General features: G+C 37.9%; 1 protein-coding gene across 1 annotated transcript in view; it reads left to right on the forward strand.

The window, feature by feature from the left end:
* Positions 1-15,491, forward strand: part of TEX11 (testis expressed 11) — a gene marked incomplete at its 5' end in the record, with an annotated part of 282,218 nt that overhangs the window by 173,889 nt on the left and 92,838 nt on the right. The window contains 4 exons of the mRNA XM_045072768.1: positions 2,235-2,291; positions 5,398-5,438; positions 7,447-7,533; positions 14,995-15,065. Of these exons, the coding sequence (XP_044928703.1) occupies positions 2,235-2,291; positions 5,398-5,438; positions 7,447-7,533; positions 14,995-15,065 (256 nt within the window). The remainder of the gene's footprint in view (positions 1-2,234; positions 2,292-5,397; positions 5,439-7,446; positions 7,534-14,994; positions 15,066-15,491) is intronic.

Here is a 15,491-nt window from a genome sequence, read left to right on the forward strand (position 1 = left end):
ATTTCTTCCCTTGGGATCTATACCCAAAAGTGGGATTGCTGGATCATATGGTAGTTCTGTTTTTAATTTTTGAGGAACCTCCATACTATTTTCTAATGTACCAATTTCTGTTTCTACCAAGGATTTCAAAGGTTTTCCTCTTTTCCACATCCTCACCAAAACTTATCTGTCTTTTTGATACTGGCCATTCTAACAGGTGTAAGGTGATGCCTCTTTGTGGTCTTGATTTACATTTCCCTGATGATTAGTGATGTTCAGCATCTGAAAAGATGTATTTGTTGACCATGCATGTCTTCTTTGGAAAAATATCTATTCAAGTCCTTTGGCCATTTTTAAATCAGATTATTTCTATTTTGTTTTATTTATTTCTATTTGTTTTCTGAGCTGTATATGCTCCTTATTTGTTTTGTATAGTAACCCCTTATCAGATACATGGTTTGTATTTTCTCCTATTCTGTAGGTTTTTTCATTTTGTTTCACTTGCTATACAGAAGCTTTGTGGTTTGATGCCGTCCCACTTGCCCACTTTTGCTTGTGCTTTGGGTGTCCTGTCCAAAAAGTCACTGTCAAAGAGCTTTTCCTCTATGATTTCTTTCAGGGGGTTTACTGGTTTCAGGTCTTAAGTGTTTAATCCATTTCAAGTTGATTTTTGTGAGTAGTGAAAGGTGGTGGCCCCATTTCTTTTTTTTTTACATGTGAATATCCAGTTTTACCAACAACATTTATTGAAAAGACTGTCTTTCCCCCCATTGAATATTCTTGGCTCTCTTCTCAAATATTAGTTAACATGGTCTATACATGGTTTATACGTGGGTTTATTTCTAGGCTCTCTATTCTGTTCTTTTTGTGTGCTGGCACCATGCTATTTTGATTCCTATAGCTTTGTAGTATAGTTTGAAACCAGGAAGTGTGATGTCTCCAGCTTTTTTATACTTCTTTCTCAAGGTTGCTTTAGCTGTTCAGGGTATTTTGTGTTTCCATATGAATTTTGGGATTTTTTTTTTCTATTTCTGTGAAAAATGTCTCTGGAAATTTGATAGGGATGCTTAAAGTTAAAAAAAAAAAAAGATATCAGTTGGGAGTGCCAGTCAGTTAATCTGCTTTTGGCTCAGTTCATGATCTCAGGGTCTTGGAATCAAACTCCTCTTTGGGCTCCCTGGTCAGCAGGGAGTCTGTTTCTCCCTCTCCTTCTGTCCCTCCCCACTGCTCTACACGTACGCATGCACTCTCAAATAATCTTTTAAAAAAAAGACATCAGTTGAATTTGATTTTTCCCCCTTTTCTCTTTCTGTGAGGGAAAATGGTTTATCAAAAGGGAACTTTTACATACAGTAGTAAGATAGAGGATGAGGTTAGGGCATGATAGCTTCTAATGTAACTGAGAATATGTCATTGGCAAAGTCAGAAACCAGAAGGGTTCTATAGTGGTTTTCCTATTGGTCAACTACATTTTTTTTAAAGATTTTATTTATTTGTCAGAGAGAGAGAGGGAGAGCGAGCAAGCACAGACAGAGTGGCAGGCAGAGGCAGAGGGAGAAGCAGGCTCCCTGCTGAGCAAGGAGCCCGATGCGGGACTCGATCCCACAACGCTGGGATCATGACCTGAGCCGAAGGCAGCTGCTTAACCAACTGAGCCACCCAGGCGTCCCTGGTCAACTACATTTGAAAAGGAATGGAGTCACAGAAATAACTATCAGAGGAGTCTTGAGTTACTTACATTCCTTCAGTCAGTTAAGTATCTAAAATCATTCAGGATAGATGGTATTTTAAAGAAGATTTTTAACGTTTAAAACTTTATAAGCTACCTTATTTTGTTAGTTCATCATGCTGTCAGGTCCCCTTGAAAGAATAGTCGTTCTAGTTTACATGGTACCCAAAGGCCAGCTCCAGGCTCCTTAAGAAACATTAAGATTTGTATTTCATATCTGATGTTCTAGCAGGTGATTTGGAGCAGTGATATATAAACAGTGGAACTATTTAAGAATTTGTCATAAACAGAACTTTTGCTTTTAAATGGTTTTCTTAAATTACTCTCCCCAACTTACAAAATTTGCATGTTTTCATTACAATCATTAAAACAATACAAAGATCTGTAAGTAAAATAAAATTAGTCTCCTCCTTACCCTCTCTTTTCTCACTTCTGCCTCCTGGGGTAATCAAGATTAATAAGGTGGTAAATACTCTTTCACATGGTTTTTCCTAAGCATCAGTTTTTGTATTACTTTACCATACAGGTGTTTGTTTCGTCTAGTTCTCCCAAGAGTTTCTCAGATGCCAGAATCTGAAAGCAAGTAAGTTATTTCAACAGAAATTATTCCATTAGAATAATTATTATTAGAATAATAATAATGATTCCATTAGAATAATTATATGTAACTTCTAATATAAACCTTATGTTGAGAGATGTCCAGTATAGTAAGATCAATATAGGCTCTGGGGCCAGTCTTTCTGGGTTCATATCCTGGCTCTACCTCTTACTGGATGTGTAACCTGGGCTTTTATTTCCCCATCTGTAAAACGAGAATAGAATAGTACCTACCTTACAGGGTTGCTGTGATGACTCAATGAGTAAATACGTGAAAACACTTAGAAGAGTGCCAAGCACTTACTAAGCCCTCAGTAATGTTAGGTATGATTTACTATTGTATTGCATCTATTTCCCCCTTTCTTAACATGAGACATATATAGTTATATTTCTTACTTTGCCACAGAAACATATAACCTGGTCAGCTCACTGATTGTGAATCTGTATCAGCTCAGCCAGGAGTACTCAAATATCTTTCTGCTCAGAGTTTCTATGGCATAAGACATCAAGAACTTAACACTTGGTGGAAGAATTAGGTCACCAATTTCTAATTCACAAAATTCACTACCTCCTAATGATTTGAAAGAAAACTCTATTGCAGGTCTTGATTAGGGATAAGTTTCAGAGAAGTAATTGCTCATCTCTGTATTCTCTATTTAGATAGAAACTGTATAATAGTGTATCTCTTATTTTGCTTTTGCTTTATATATAATTTGTACCCAGAGGCAATACATTTCTTCAGCTAAATTCTTTGGGAAATAATCTGTGACCAAGATAATATTGGACTGATGAATTAACTTTTTTCATGACACAAATTTTACCCAAGCATAAATTTTGCCTCTTCTTAGCAGACTCTATGACTATATTAGAAGGGAATACAAAAAACTAAAAAAAGATATTGAAAAAATCTTCAATCTTAATAATGGCCAAATATTTGATGATATTAAGACATTAATTTTTAGACATATGATAGTGTGGTTATGTTTTGTTAAAGAATCTTTCTCTTTTAGTGATACATCCTAAAATATTTATGGATGAAATGATAGGAAGTCTGTAATTGGCTTCAAAATAATAGGAAAGGGAAAGGAATGGGTGGAGGTAGAATTGAAACAAGATTGATGATGAGTTTAATAATTACTGAAGCTGGGTAATGGGTACATGTGGATGCACTTGTCGGTTAACATAGAAACATCTTGGAAATTTTCCACAATAAAAAGTTTTAAAATACATTGATATTGTAATAGACTGATGGCATCTACAGTTGTGGTGAACATGGCATAATGTGTAGACCTGTCTAGTCACGGTGTTGTATACCTGAAACTAGTGTTACATTATGTGTCAACTATACTGCAATTTTCAAAACTTTAAAAAGTCATTTAAAATTTTTAAAAAAGAAAAGAAACTCAGAAATCAAACATAGCTAGTAGATTATAAGATTTCTTTGAGGACTAGGACTATTTATATTTATATTGTATCTCTGAAACCTAGGACAGTTCTGACATATAATAGTCACTCAGTTTATTTAAGTAGCTGAGTATCAATTAGTTATTTACAAGAAGACTTTTAGTACTGGTCTTAAGTGCTTCATATTCTATGTAATTGTGACATATAGTCAAACCTTATTCATTAAAACCAATTTGGAAATGGGGAAAGGAATCCTGTTTAAATTAATGGTAAACTTAAATTACAGAATAGTTTAAAAATAGATCTTTATTAATTTATAATAAATATAGTCATAAAGAACATCTGCTAGCAGTGTTTTCAGATAACAGTCAGAACCTTATTTAACAAAGATTATTTAAAAAAAAAATAAAAGCCCATTCAGTGGAAGAGTCTGAGAATTGAGTTCCAGTTTCAGTTATTTCACTAACTCCAGTTCATCTTAGACAACAACTTATTTTAACTTACCTAAGCTTTATTTTTTTTTCATCTGTTAAATAAAAAAGCTAGACTGGGTAATTTTTAAAGTTCCTTTCTCTTCTAAAAAACTGATGGTTTTCATTTAGCAGTATCTACCTAAGTGTTATAACAACTCCCGTGCTAAAATTTTTTAAAGCAGTTTGGCTTTTAAATAGACTATATATACATCCCTATCCAGGTCCTCATTCTTATTTTATACTATGTATTTACGTTAATGGACCCTTATTTATTTTATAGTCACTGAATTAAATAAGTGAGGATGTCAACTTTAGATCAGCTGAAACTCACATCAGTGAAGTTTACTTTAAGAAGTTATTTTAAGTAAACCAGACTTCTAATATTTATGTATGAGAAAGCTCTACTTTTCCTGAAGCATGGTCTTTATTATGTAATACTAGAGCTCCTCATGATAATTCCAGTCTAATAGTATACTCTACTTCCTCTTAACTTCCTTAGTTGAGCTTGCCAGTACTTCCATATTCATTCCTTTGTTCAGTAAAGTGACATGTTTTCCTCCATTAAAATTTATATACCCCCTAAGGAAATTTGACAAAGGGTCAAGAGACCTGTGTAGTAGTCCTGGAATTGTCATTAATTACATGATATTAGACACATCATCCTCCATTTCCAGATCTGTTTCCTCATCTATAAAATGAAGAGTCTGGACTGGATAAGTGGTTTTTGAAATATATTTCAGAACCCTGGAAATTCTGTGGCACTGCCTCAGGGACTTCCAGGAAAATGAGGCTCTAGGCCTCTACCCACCACTGGTTCAAACAGAGTAGTAAACTTACATCTTTTCTTGTATATTAGATTTTCATTAAAGTTTATTTGAAACAAGGGTTCTAATTCCCTTCTTCAAAAAAGAAAAAGCTTGAAAATCACAAAAATCACCCTCTGCTTTCAAATTCAGTGACCCTCAGCCATTGAAATCCTTTACTCAGAGTAAGAGTAGAAGGGGAAGACAGAAAAAATGTGAGAACACTGGGGAATGAGGAACAGTATCCTGTAGTGAAAAATAGGGTTGAAATGATAGGTTGGAACCTCGAACAGTGAAATTCACAATTTTGCATTATCTTTGCGTAGCTCTCTTGGGGTCTCATTTTGGTACTTTTTTGTAGTAAAGCTTTGGAATGGAACAGTAGGAAAATACTCTTTTATTTATTTTTTAGAAAGAAAGAAATGGATAGACTTTTGACTTGCTTGAATACAGGTAAATACCGTCTTGGTTATTTTCAGTCCTTCATCTTCCCTCTGTCCTCTATTAAATTCTCCAGGTACATGACTCAGACAGACTTCATGTTTGAGTTAAGCTTCATGCTTTTATTAATGTTTGCCATAGAAGTCTACTTTGGTTTCTTTATTCACAAGCAGAGGAAAGTTTGTCATCACTAACATTCATTTCCAAATGTGATTTCTTCTCTCCTTTCATTCCAGTTTATTTTATTTAAAGATTTTATTTATTTATTTGACAGAGAGATCACAAGCAGACAAGAGAGGCAAGCAGAGAAAGGAAGCAGGCTCCCTGCTGAGCAGAGAGCTCCATGCAGGGCTCAGTCCCAGGACCCTGAGATCATGACCTGAGCCGAAGGCAGAGGCTTAAACCACTGAGCCACCCAGGCATCCATATTCCAATTTATTTTAAAGAGAGTTCCTTCTTTCCTTCTGTCCTTTCTGTCTGTCCTTATTGCTACTTGATCCTAACCTAAGAATAGAACAGGTGAAAAAGGATCAAGACAAATAAAAATGCTGTGCACCCTGTTAATTTTCATGCCCTCTGAATCAGATTCAGATAGTTTACTTTTTTATTTTGGAAACTTGTTTATCAAACTACCCAAGGCTGTGTCATCTCCTCTATCTACTAATAACTCCTCCCTCTTCACTTTAAGCTAACCTCCTAGCCACATCAATTTCTTTTTTCCAACGCTGTGCTTTCTTAGCCAGTGTCACTTTTGCCTAACAGCTCTTCCTATTTCCACTACCCAAGTACCTACTTCCTTGTGTCCAGAACATCTTAGAAATTCTCTTCTCTTTATTCACTAGTTCAATTTTACACCTCAAATACCTATCACTAAGATGTTAAATATAACAAAGTGGTTTAGAAACCAAGGCTTTTAGAAACCCAGGGGCGCCTGGGTGGTTCAGTCATTAAGTGTGCACCTTCAGCTCAGGTCAAGATCCTGGGGTCTTGGGAATGAACCCTGCACCGGGCTCCCTGATCGGCGGGAAGCCTGCTTCTTTCTTTCCCACTTCCCCTGCTTGTGTTCCCTCTCTTGCTGTGTCTCTCTGTCTGCCAAATAAAATCTTAGAAAAAGGGGCACCTGGGTGGCTCAGTGGGTTAAGCCTCTACCTTCAGCTCAGGTCATGATCTCAGGGTCCTGGGATTGAGCCCCACATCAGGCTCTCTGCTCAGCGGGAAGCCTGCTTCCCCCTCTCTCTCTGCCTGCCTCTCTGCCTACTTGTGATCTCTGTCAAATAAATAAATAAAATCTTTTTAAAAATCTTAGAAAAAGAAACCGATGTTTTCAAACTTGGCTGTTTGGTATTCTTACCTTTGAGAAGGGTATATGGATATGTAATAAATGTCTTGTGATGATGATAACATGTTCTGGTTCTTTGGTGTGCTTGCTGTGGGAGCTCAATAAGTATTACAGCAGCCTATCAATACTCTCCCAGTTCTCAATCTCCATTTCAGTCTTTTTTTTAAAGATTTTATTTATTTATTTGACAGAGATCACAAGTGGGCAGAGAGGCAGGCAGAGAGAGAGGGGGAAGCAGGCTCCCCACCAAGCAGAGAGCCCAGTGCAGGGCTCGATCCCAGGACCCTGGGATCATGACCTGAGATGAAGGCAGAGGCTTTTAACCCACTGAGCCACCCAGGCACCCCTCCATTTCAGTCTTTTTAATGATTGTTCTTATTCTTTTATTTCCTTACGTGTAAATCCTATCTTTCTGCCTCAGGTGGTGAATGATTAGGTAAAATTTTAAATCTCTCCAAAGATGTGTTTTTCCCCACCAGAGTTTGAGTTAACTGCTTCTTGGAGCTTTGGTAATGCTTTGTGTCATTTTAATTACTTTTTGGTATGTACCTATGCACATACATAAACAAAAAGAACTTTCTAATTTCAAACTCATGTGTGACTATTTTTAAGGCAGTAGTAATAATTTTGCTAGAGTATGAAGTAGAAGACCTCACTATAAAATCTTTCTGTTCAATGCAGCACTCCTGAAACTCTCCCAGTCTTTCAATGGAGAGGCCTCAACTTCAGACTCAAGGGTTAATGAAGCTCATTGGTTTCGAAAAATAGGTAAGAGGATATCCTGTAGCTATGGGAAACTGGGTGGTGGTAGAATCAGACATAGGTGGATTCAAATTACGGGGTTTTTTTTTAGAAGATTTCATTTATTTATTTGAGAGAGAGCGAGTGAGCTGGGGGAGGAGGAAAGGGAAAGGGACAAGCAGACTCCCCGCTGCCCATGGGGCCTGATCTCATGACTCTGAGATCACAACATGAGCTGAAATTGAGAGCTGGACACCCAGCCAACTGAGCCACCCAGATGCCCCAAATTCTGGCTCTTTTATGTGTAGATGTGGGTATAAGGATAGCTTCCTTAATCTCAGTTTCATTATTTATTAAAGGAGAACAATTATACATACTTCATAGGGCTAGTAAGTATTTTAAACAAAACCATGTATGTACCTGGGACATAGTAGGTCCCAGATAAAAATGAGGACTTACAACTGCAGGTCCCCAAGGCTATGCTCTTAAATTTAATATAGAATGCCTAACTTATCTCTAAATTTGATTCATCAAGAATAAACTATCTATGGGATGCCTGGCTGGCTCAGTAAGTACAACATGCAACTCTTGATCTCTGAGTTATGAGTCATGAGTTTGAGCCCCATGTTGGCCATAGAGATTACATAAAAAAATAAAAACAAAAAGTAAACTACATGCAACAAATTGGATGAATCTCACAAACATAATGTTGAACAAAAGTCAGACATTGATTTCATTTATATGTGATTTAAAAAGCAGGCAAAATTTTAATTTATGATATTAGAACTGAAGATAGTGGTTTCCCTTGAAGGGAGTTGGACTTGAATAAGGGTGGTTGGGTTGCTTCTGAGTTTTTGGTAATGATCAAGGTCTGTGTTGATTTGGATTGGTTACATCATTATATTCACTTTGAAAATTCATCAAGCTAACCAATTATAAGATGTGTAATTTACTTTATTAGGCTTAATTTCAGTAAAAACACTTAAATTGTAGAGGCAATTGCTTCTCGGCCTTTTGGCTGAGATCAAGTATAAAAATTGTGGAGGCAGTTATTACAGTGGTAAGTAATCAGGAGCAATTAAGCAGCAATGTCACAAAGCAGACTGGTTTTCGTGAATCTTTCTTCTGCTTTATGGGGTTTACTTGGACTCTAAGCTAGGAGAAAATGGAATAAACTCAGCAATCTGGCTTCTCAGAAACTTACGCAACTAATTGAAAGTAACACACATTTAAACTGTAGAAAGGTTTAATGACTTCGATCTTTTGGAATTTTGAAAAGTTATTTTCCAATACTTCTTTTACTGAATTTTAATTTTAATTTTCCAATGTGAAGATTATGCTTAATGTTGCCAGATGGAGACTTCCAGTGCTCTGTGAAAGATGTGAATATAACAATTTCTTTCAGCCTTTGATTCTAGGGTACCCTGTTCTTTGCTGAACTCTTTTTCTTTTCAAATTTTTATTTAAATTTCAGTTAGCTAAGATATAATGTAATATTAGTTTCAGGTGTAGAATTCAGCGATTCATCACTTACATACAACAACGAGTGTTCATCACAAATGCCTTCCTTAATACCCATCACTGTTTAACCTATCCCCCTCCCCACCTGAGCACCAGCAATCCTCACTTTGTTCTCTATAGTTAGGAGTCTCGTTTCTTGGTTTGCCTGTCTTTTTTTCCCCTTGTGTTGATCTGTTTTATTTTTTAAATTCCACATATGAGTGAAATCATATGTATTTGTCTTTCTCTGACTGACTTATTTCACTTAGCCTAATACTCTGTAGCTCCATCCATATTGTTGCAAATGGCAAGATTTCATTCTTTTTATGGCTGAGTATATATACCACATCTTTTTTTTTAAGATTTTATTTATTTATTTGACAGTCAGAGATCACAAGTAGGCAGAGAGGCAGGCAGAGAGAGAGAGAGGGAAGCAGGCTCCCCACCGAGCAGAGAGCCCAATGTGAGGCTCATTCCCAGGACCATGGGATCATGATCTGAGCCGAAGGCAGAGGCTTTAACCCACTGAGCCACCCAGGCACCCCTGTATACCACATCTTTATCTGTACATCAGTTGATGGACATTTGGGCTGTTTCCATAATTTGGCTGTTGTAGAAAAGGCTGCTATAAAAACATCAGGGTGCATGTAGCCTTTTGAATCAGTATTTCTGTATTCTTCGGGTAAATACCTAGTGGTGCAGTTGCTAGATCATAGGCCAGGTCTGTTTTTAACGTTCTGATGATCTTCTCCATGTTCATGAGAGATATTGGCCTGTAGTACTCATTTTTTAGTAGAGTTTTTGTTTGGTTTTGGAATTGGGGTAATGCTGGCCTTATAGAATGAGTTTGGAAGTTCACCTTCCTTTTCTATTTTTTGGAACAGTTTGAAAAGAGTAGGTGCTAGCTCTTGTTTAAGTATTTGGTAGGATTTCCCTGTGAAACCATCTGGCCCAGGACTTTTGTTTGGGAAATTTTTGATTACTGATTCAGTTTCTTTACTGGTTATCAGTCTGTTCAAATTTTCTATTTCTTCCTGTTTCAGTTTTGGTAATGTATATGTTTCTAGGAATTAATCCATGTTTTTCTAAGTTGTCCAGTTTGTTGGCATATTATTTTTAATAAGATTCTCTTACAATTGTTTGTATTTCTGTGGTGTTGATTGTTATTTGCCCTCTCTCATTTGTGGTTTTCTTTACTTGGGTCCTTTCTCTTTTCTATTTGATAAATCCAACTAGAGGTTTATCAATTTTATTGGTTTTTTTTCCCCAAGAACTAGTACCTGGTTTCATTGCTCTGTGTTTGTTTTTAAATATTTATTTATTAAGAGAGAACACAGCAGAGGGGAGGGGTAGAGGGAGAGAGGAAATCATGGAAAGACAAGAGGCTTGATCTTAGGACCCTGAGATTATGACCTGAGCCAAAACCAAGAAATGGACACCCAACTGACTGTGCCACCCAGATGCCCCTTCATTTATCTGTTCTACTGTTTGTTTTTTTTTAGTTTCCTTATAGTTTATTTCTGCTCTAATTTTTATTATTTCCCTTCTTCTGATGGCTTTAGGCTTCATTTGTTGTTCTTTTTCTAGCTAGTATAGGTTTAAACATAGGATGTTTATTTGAGATTTCTCTTCTTGAGGTAGGCCTATATTGCTATATACTGCCCTCAGAGGACCGCTTCTGCTGTATCTCAAAGGTTTTGAACCATTGTGTTTCCATGTATTTTTTTAATTTCTTCTTTGGTTACCTGGTTGACCCATTCATTCTTTAGTAGCATGTTGTTTAACCTCCATGTATTTGTGGCCTTTCCTAGTTTTTTCTTGTGGTTCACTTCAAGTTTTATAGTGTTATAGTCAGAAAATATTCAAGTTATGATCTCAATCTTTTTGTACTTGTTGAGGCCTGATTTGACCTAGTGTGTGATTTCCTCTGGAGACTGTCACATGTGCACTTGAAAAGAATGTGTATTCTGCTGCTTTGGGATGAAATGTTCTGAATATATTTGTTAAGTCCATCTGGTCTAGTGTGTCATTCAAAGCCATTGTTTCCTTGTTGATTTTCTGCTTAGATGGTCTGTCCACTGCTATAAGTGGGGTATTAAAGTCTCCTACTATTATTGTATTATTACCAATGAATTCCTTTATATTTGTTAGTAATTTTTTATATATTTGGGTGCCCAAATTTTGGTTGCATAACTATTTATAATTGTTAGATCTTCTTTTTTTAATTAAATTTAATTTTTTTTCAGTGTTCCAAGATTCATTGTTTATACACCACACCCAGTGCTCCATGCAATATGTGCCCTCCTTAATACCCACCACCAGGCTCACCCATCACCCATCCCCTCCCCTCCAAAACCTTCAGTTTGTTTCTCACATCTTCTTGCTGGATTGTCCCCTTTGTTATTATATAGGACCCTTCTTTGTCTGTTGTTATAGTCTTTGTTTTAAAGTCCAGTTTGTCTCATATAAATATCGATACTCCCATTTTTTAAAAATATCCCTTAGTAGGATAGATGTTTCTCCATGCCCTCACTTTGAATCTGCAGGTCCTTAGGTCTAAAATGAGTCTCTTGTAGGTAGCATATAGATGGGACTTGTGTTTTTATCCTTTCTGATGCCCTATACCTTTTGACTGGAACATTTGGTCCATTTACATTCACAGTAATTATTGATAAGATATGTATTTAGTGCCATTTTATTGCTTGTTTTGTCATTGTTACTGGAGATTTTGCTTGTTCCTTTCTAGTCTTTGTCATTTTTAAATTTCTCTTTCCCACTCAAAGAGTACCCTTTAATATTATTTGCAGGGCTGATTTAGTGGTCACAAACTCCTTTAGTTTTTGTTTGTCTGGGAAACTTTTTCTCTCTCCTTCTATTCTGAATGATAGCCTTGCTGGATAGAGTATTCTTGGCTGCAGATTTTTCCCATTCTGCATGTTGAATATATTATGGCACTCCCTTCTGGCTTGCCAAGTTTCTGTGGAGAGATCTGCAGCTAACCTTATGGGTCTTCCCTTGAAAGTTAAGAACTTCTTTTGTCTTGCTGTTTTTAGAATTTTTTTCTTTATCACCACATTTTGCAAATTTAATTACAGTATGTCTTGCTATTGGTCTGCTTTTATTGATCTTAATGGGAGTTCTCTGTGTCTCCTGGATTGGTATGTCTGTTTTTTCCCTCAGATTAGGGAGGGTCTCAATTATGATTTCCTCGAATAAACCTGCTTCCTTTTCCTTCTCTTCTTCTTTTGGGACTCTTGTGATATGAATGGTATTACATTTGATGGAATCACTGAGTTCCCTAAGTCTATTCTCGTGATCTATAACTACCCTTTCTGTCTTTTGTGCAGCTTCATTATTTTCTATTATTCTATCTTCTTATTCTTAATTGTTCCTTTGCTTCTTCCATCCTTGTCATCGTTACATCCAGTTGGTTTTGAATCTTAATTACTGCATTTTTCATGTCTTATTGTTTTTTTAACTTATATCTCTGCAATAAAGGTCTTCCTGAAGTCTTCCATGCTCTTTTCAAGCCCACTGTGTATCCTTATGATTGTTGCTTTAAATTCTGTATCAGGCATGTGACTTATATCTGTCTCGATTATATCTCTAGCCATGACCTTTTCTTGTTCTTTCTTTCTTTTTTTTTCTTATTCTTTCTTTTGAGATTAATCCCTCCATCTTGGCATTTTGTCTATGTCTCTTTCTTCTGTGTGTGCCTGTTATGGTTCCTGCTCCCGAGAGTAATGGCTGTATGAAAAAGAGGTCACCTAGTGCTCACGGCCTGGGCACTAAAGGGAGTATCTCTTATATGTGCTGTGTGCACTCTGTTGCTGTGGTTTGACTGCTTTATTCCTCAGGTCATTTGTCTGCAGAGACATGCCTTGCCTGCAGCGGACATTGTTTGGACCTTAGCCAGAGTGTAGGGAGTGTTTTGTTGTTGTTTGTTTGTTTGTTTTTTAAAGTTTATTTATTTGACAGACAGAGATCACAAGTAGGCAGAGAGGCAGGCAGAGAGAAAGAAGGAAGCAGGCTCCCTGCTGAGCAGAGAACCCGATGTGGGGCTCCATCCTGGGACCCTGAGATCATGACTTGAGCCGAAGGCAGAGGCTTTTACCCACTGAGCCACCCAGGCACCCCATGTAGGGAGTTTTAATTAGGCAGGCTCTGGTCTGCTTGTTAAATGAGACCTGATGCTACTTCTACTAGAACTGAAGAAGCCTTGCAAAACTTTTTGGTCGGTGGTTGAGGTTCATGCAGAGGTTTCTGCTGGCCTTCCAGGGAAGGGGCCTGCTACACTGGGATTGAGGCACACTTGCCAGAGTAGGGCAGTACCAACAGAGCACAGTGGGGCCAAGACTTGGTATTAGCGGGTTAGGAAGCCAGTGTTGATGCTGTTCTGTTTCCTGAAGTTCATTTATGCCGAGGAGCACGGGAGGGGAAAGGCATCAGCCAGCTCCATTTTTCCTGGAGTGTGGTTTCCGTGCTTGCTGTTCTGAGGGAGTCACTCCCAGAAGAGCGAATAGTTTCCTCTTGTATATACAGGCATTTTTCAGATTGCTCTTTTCACACTGTCTCCAGGTTGATTGCCTGCCTGAAGCAGTGTAGTTCACTTTGGGCTCTATCCTAGCCAAGTGTGCTAACCACTGAAACTCCAAGCTTTAGCGAACTGGGTAGCAGGGACCTGCTCTTGTCTTCTGGGGAGAGTCTTGCTCTGTTGGGGGTGATGCAGGTTTGACCCCGAAGGGCAGCTGCCCCAGAGTGCAAGGGTGTGGGATTCGGACAGAGCAACCTAAACAACCAGCATCCTGGTTAGCTGCCCTCAGCATGTATCTCTGCCTATGCTGGGGGTTAGGGGGCGGAAATGCACCTGCTGGCTCGCTTTTTTGTCCCTGGAGAGGCAACTCCTAGAATGAGACCTCTCACAGATGTGCTCCAAGAAGAGTGCATAGTCTCTCCCCATGTGCCAGAGGCAACCTTCACATTGCCTTGTCTTCCCCCAGGTTTACTTGCCTGCCTTCTTTCCAGGAGTGCAGCAGTGCCCTTATGGCTCTATCCAAGCCATGCCCACGGACCTCTAAATATCCAGTCTTTGAGCCCCACTGGTGGCAAAAACTCACAAAAATCAGCCCCTCTCATTTTCCTAGCCAGTGGCTTTGGGGAAGTGTTCACCTTGTGCATATCCCTGTGTGCTCCACTGTCTCTTGCCTTTCTCCATAACCAGGGCTCCCTCCCCTCCACAGCACCCATGACCCATTTCTCCTTAAAACCACATCTCCGCACATCCTGCCTTCCTCAGTGTGGACTCTTCTCTCCCTCTGGTTGTGCAGTTTGTTCTGCCAGTGCTCGGGTCGATTTCTTAGGTATTCAGAATCATTTGATTAGTTATTTAACTGTGTTCAAGGGATGAGGCAAGCTGCTATCTTAGCTCCCCACCTCTTTGTCGAATTTTAACATACTTTTATGAATTCTGGTGGTGAACTCCTTGGTGATCCTTATTTTTTAGAGGGATCTATTCCAACTAAGAATGTATTATATGGGGGGCGCTGGGGTGGCTCAGTGGGTTAAGGCCTCTGCTTTTGGCTTGGGTCATGGTCCCAGGGTCCTGGGATTGAGCCCTGCATCAGGCACTCTGCTCGGCAGGGAGCCTGCTTCCCTCTCTCTCTCTCTGCCTGCCTCTCTGCCTACTTGTGATCTCTGTCAAATAAATAAATAAAATCTTAAAAAAGAAAGAATGTATTTCATGTTCCCAGTTTTTATTTTAAAAAAATCAGCACTACCTCCATTAGTTACTGGCAAGATTCAAAGATTGGAAGTTATAAAAGTCTCTAAATTTACCTGAAAAAATTTCTCTAAAAATCTAAAGTTAGCTTTAGAAACTAATGAAACTCCTCATTAGTATATTAATATTTAAAAATGTAGGTAGTAAAGATTATAATGGCACAGATTAAACAGATTTTCATAATCTTATCATTTCATATTAACTTTCAGCTTGGAACTTGGCTGTGCAGTGTGGCAAAGACCCAGTGGCAATGAGAGAATTTTTCATCCTCTCTTATAAGGTAAGTCTCTTCTAGTAAGTATCTCACGAATGGACCACAGCAAAGATAGACCACTGTGGCTATTTTCAAGGGCAAAATATAAAGGGACATGGGCTTTTAATCTAGAAACTTTTAAAATACACGTCTAAACAGTAATGACCTAAGGAGCATTTGTTCCTTATAGGATACAATGTGCAGATATGAAGCATTTCTCCACATAGCAAAATATTATAAACAACCATCAGAGAGATTAAAGTTTTACCATAAGAGACTTATTTCTTTGCTTTTGAAGGAATTCAGTCTCCCAGAGTCCTATATTAAAATATAACTCTCTTTAGGAAAGGAATACTCTTAAGTTGTCAACCAATAAAACATTAGGAAGGTTTATAAATCTGTAGGAGTGTAGAATAGTTATCTGGGGAAATGAGGAGGTAAAAATAATACTAA

This window comes from Mustela putorius, unplaced genomic scaffold (assembly GCF_011764305.1).
Source record: "Mustela putorius furo isolate JIRA1106 unplaced genomic scaffold, ASM1176430v1.1 tig00004053_pilon_pilon_pilon, whole genome shotgun sequence".
Classification (NCBI taxonomy): Eukaryota; Metazoa; Chordata; class Mammalia; order Carnivora; family Mustelidae; genus Mustela; species Mustela putorius.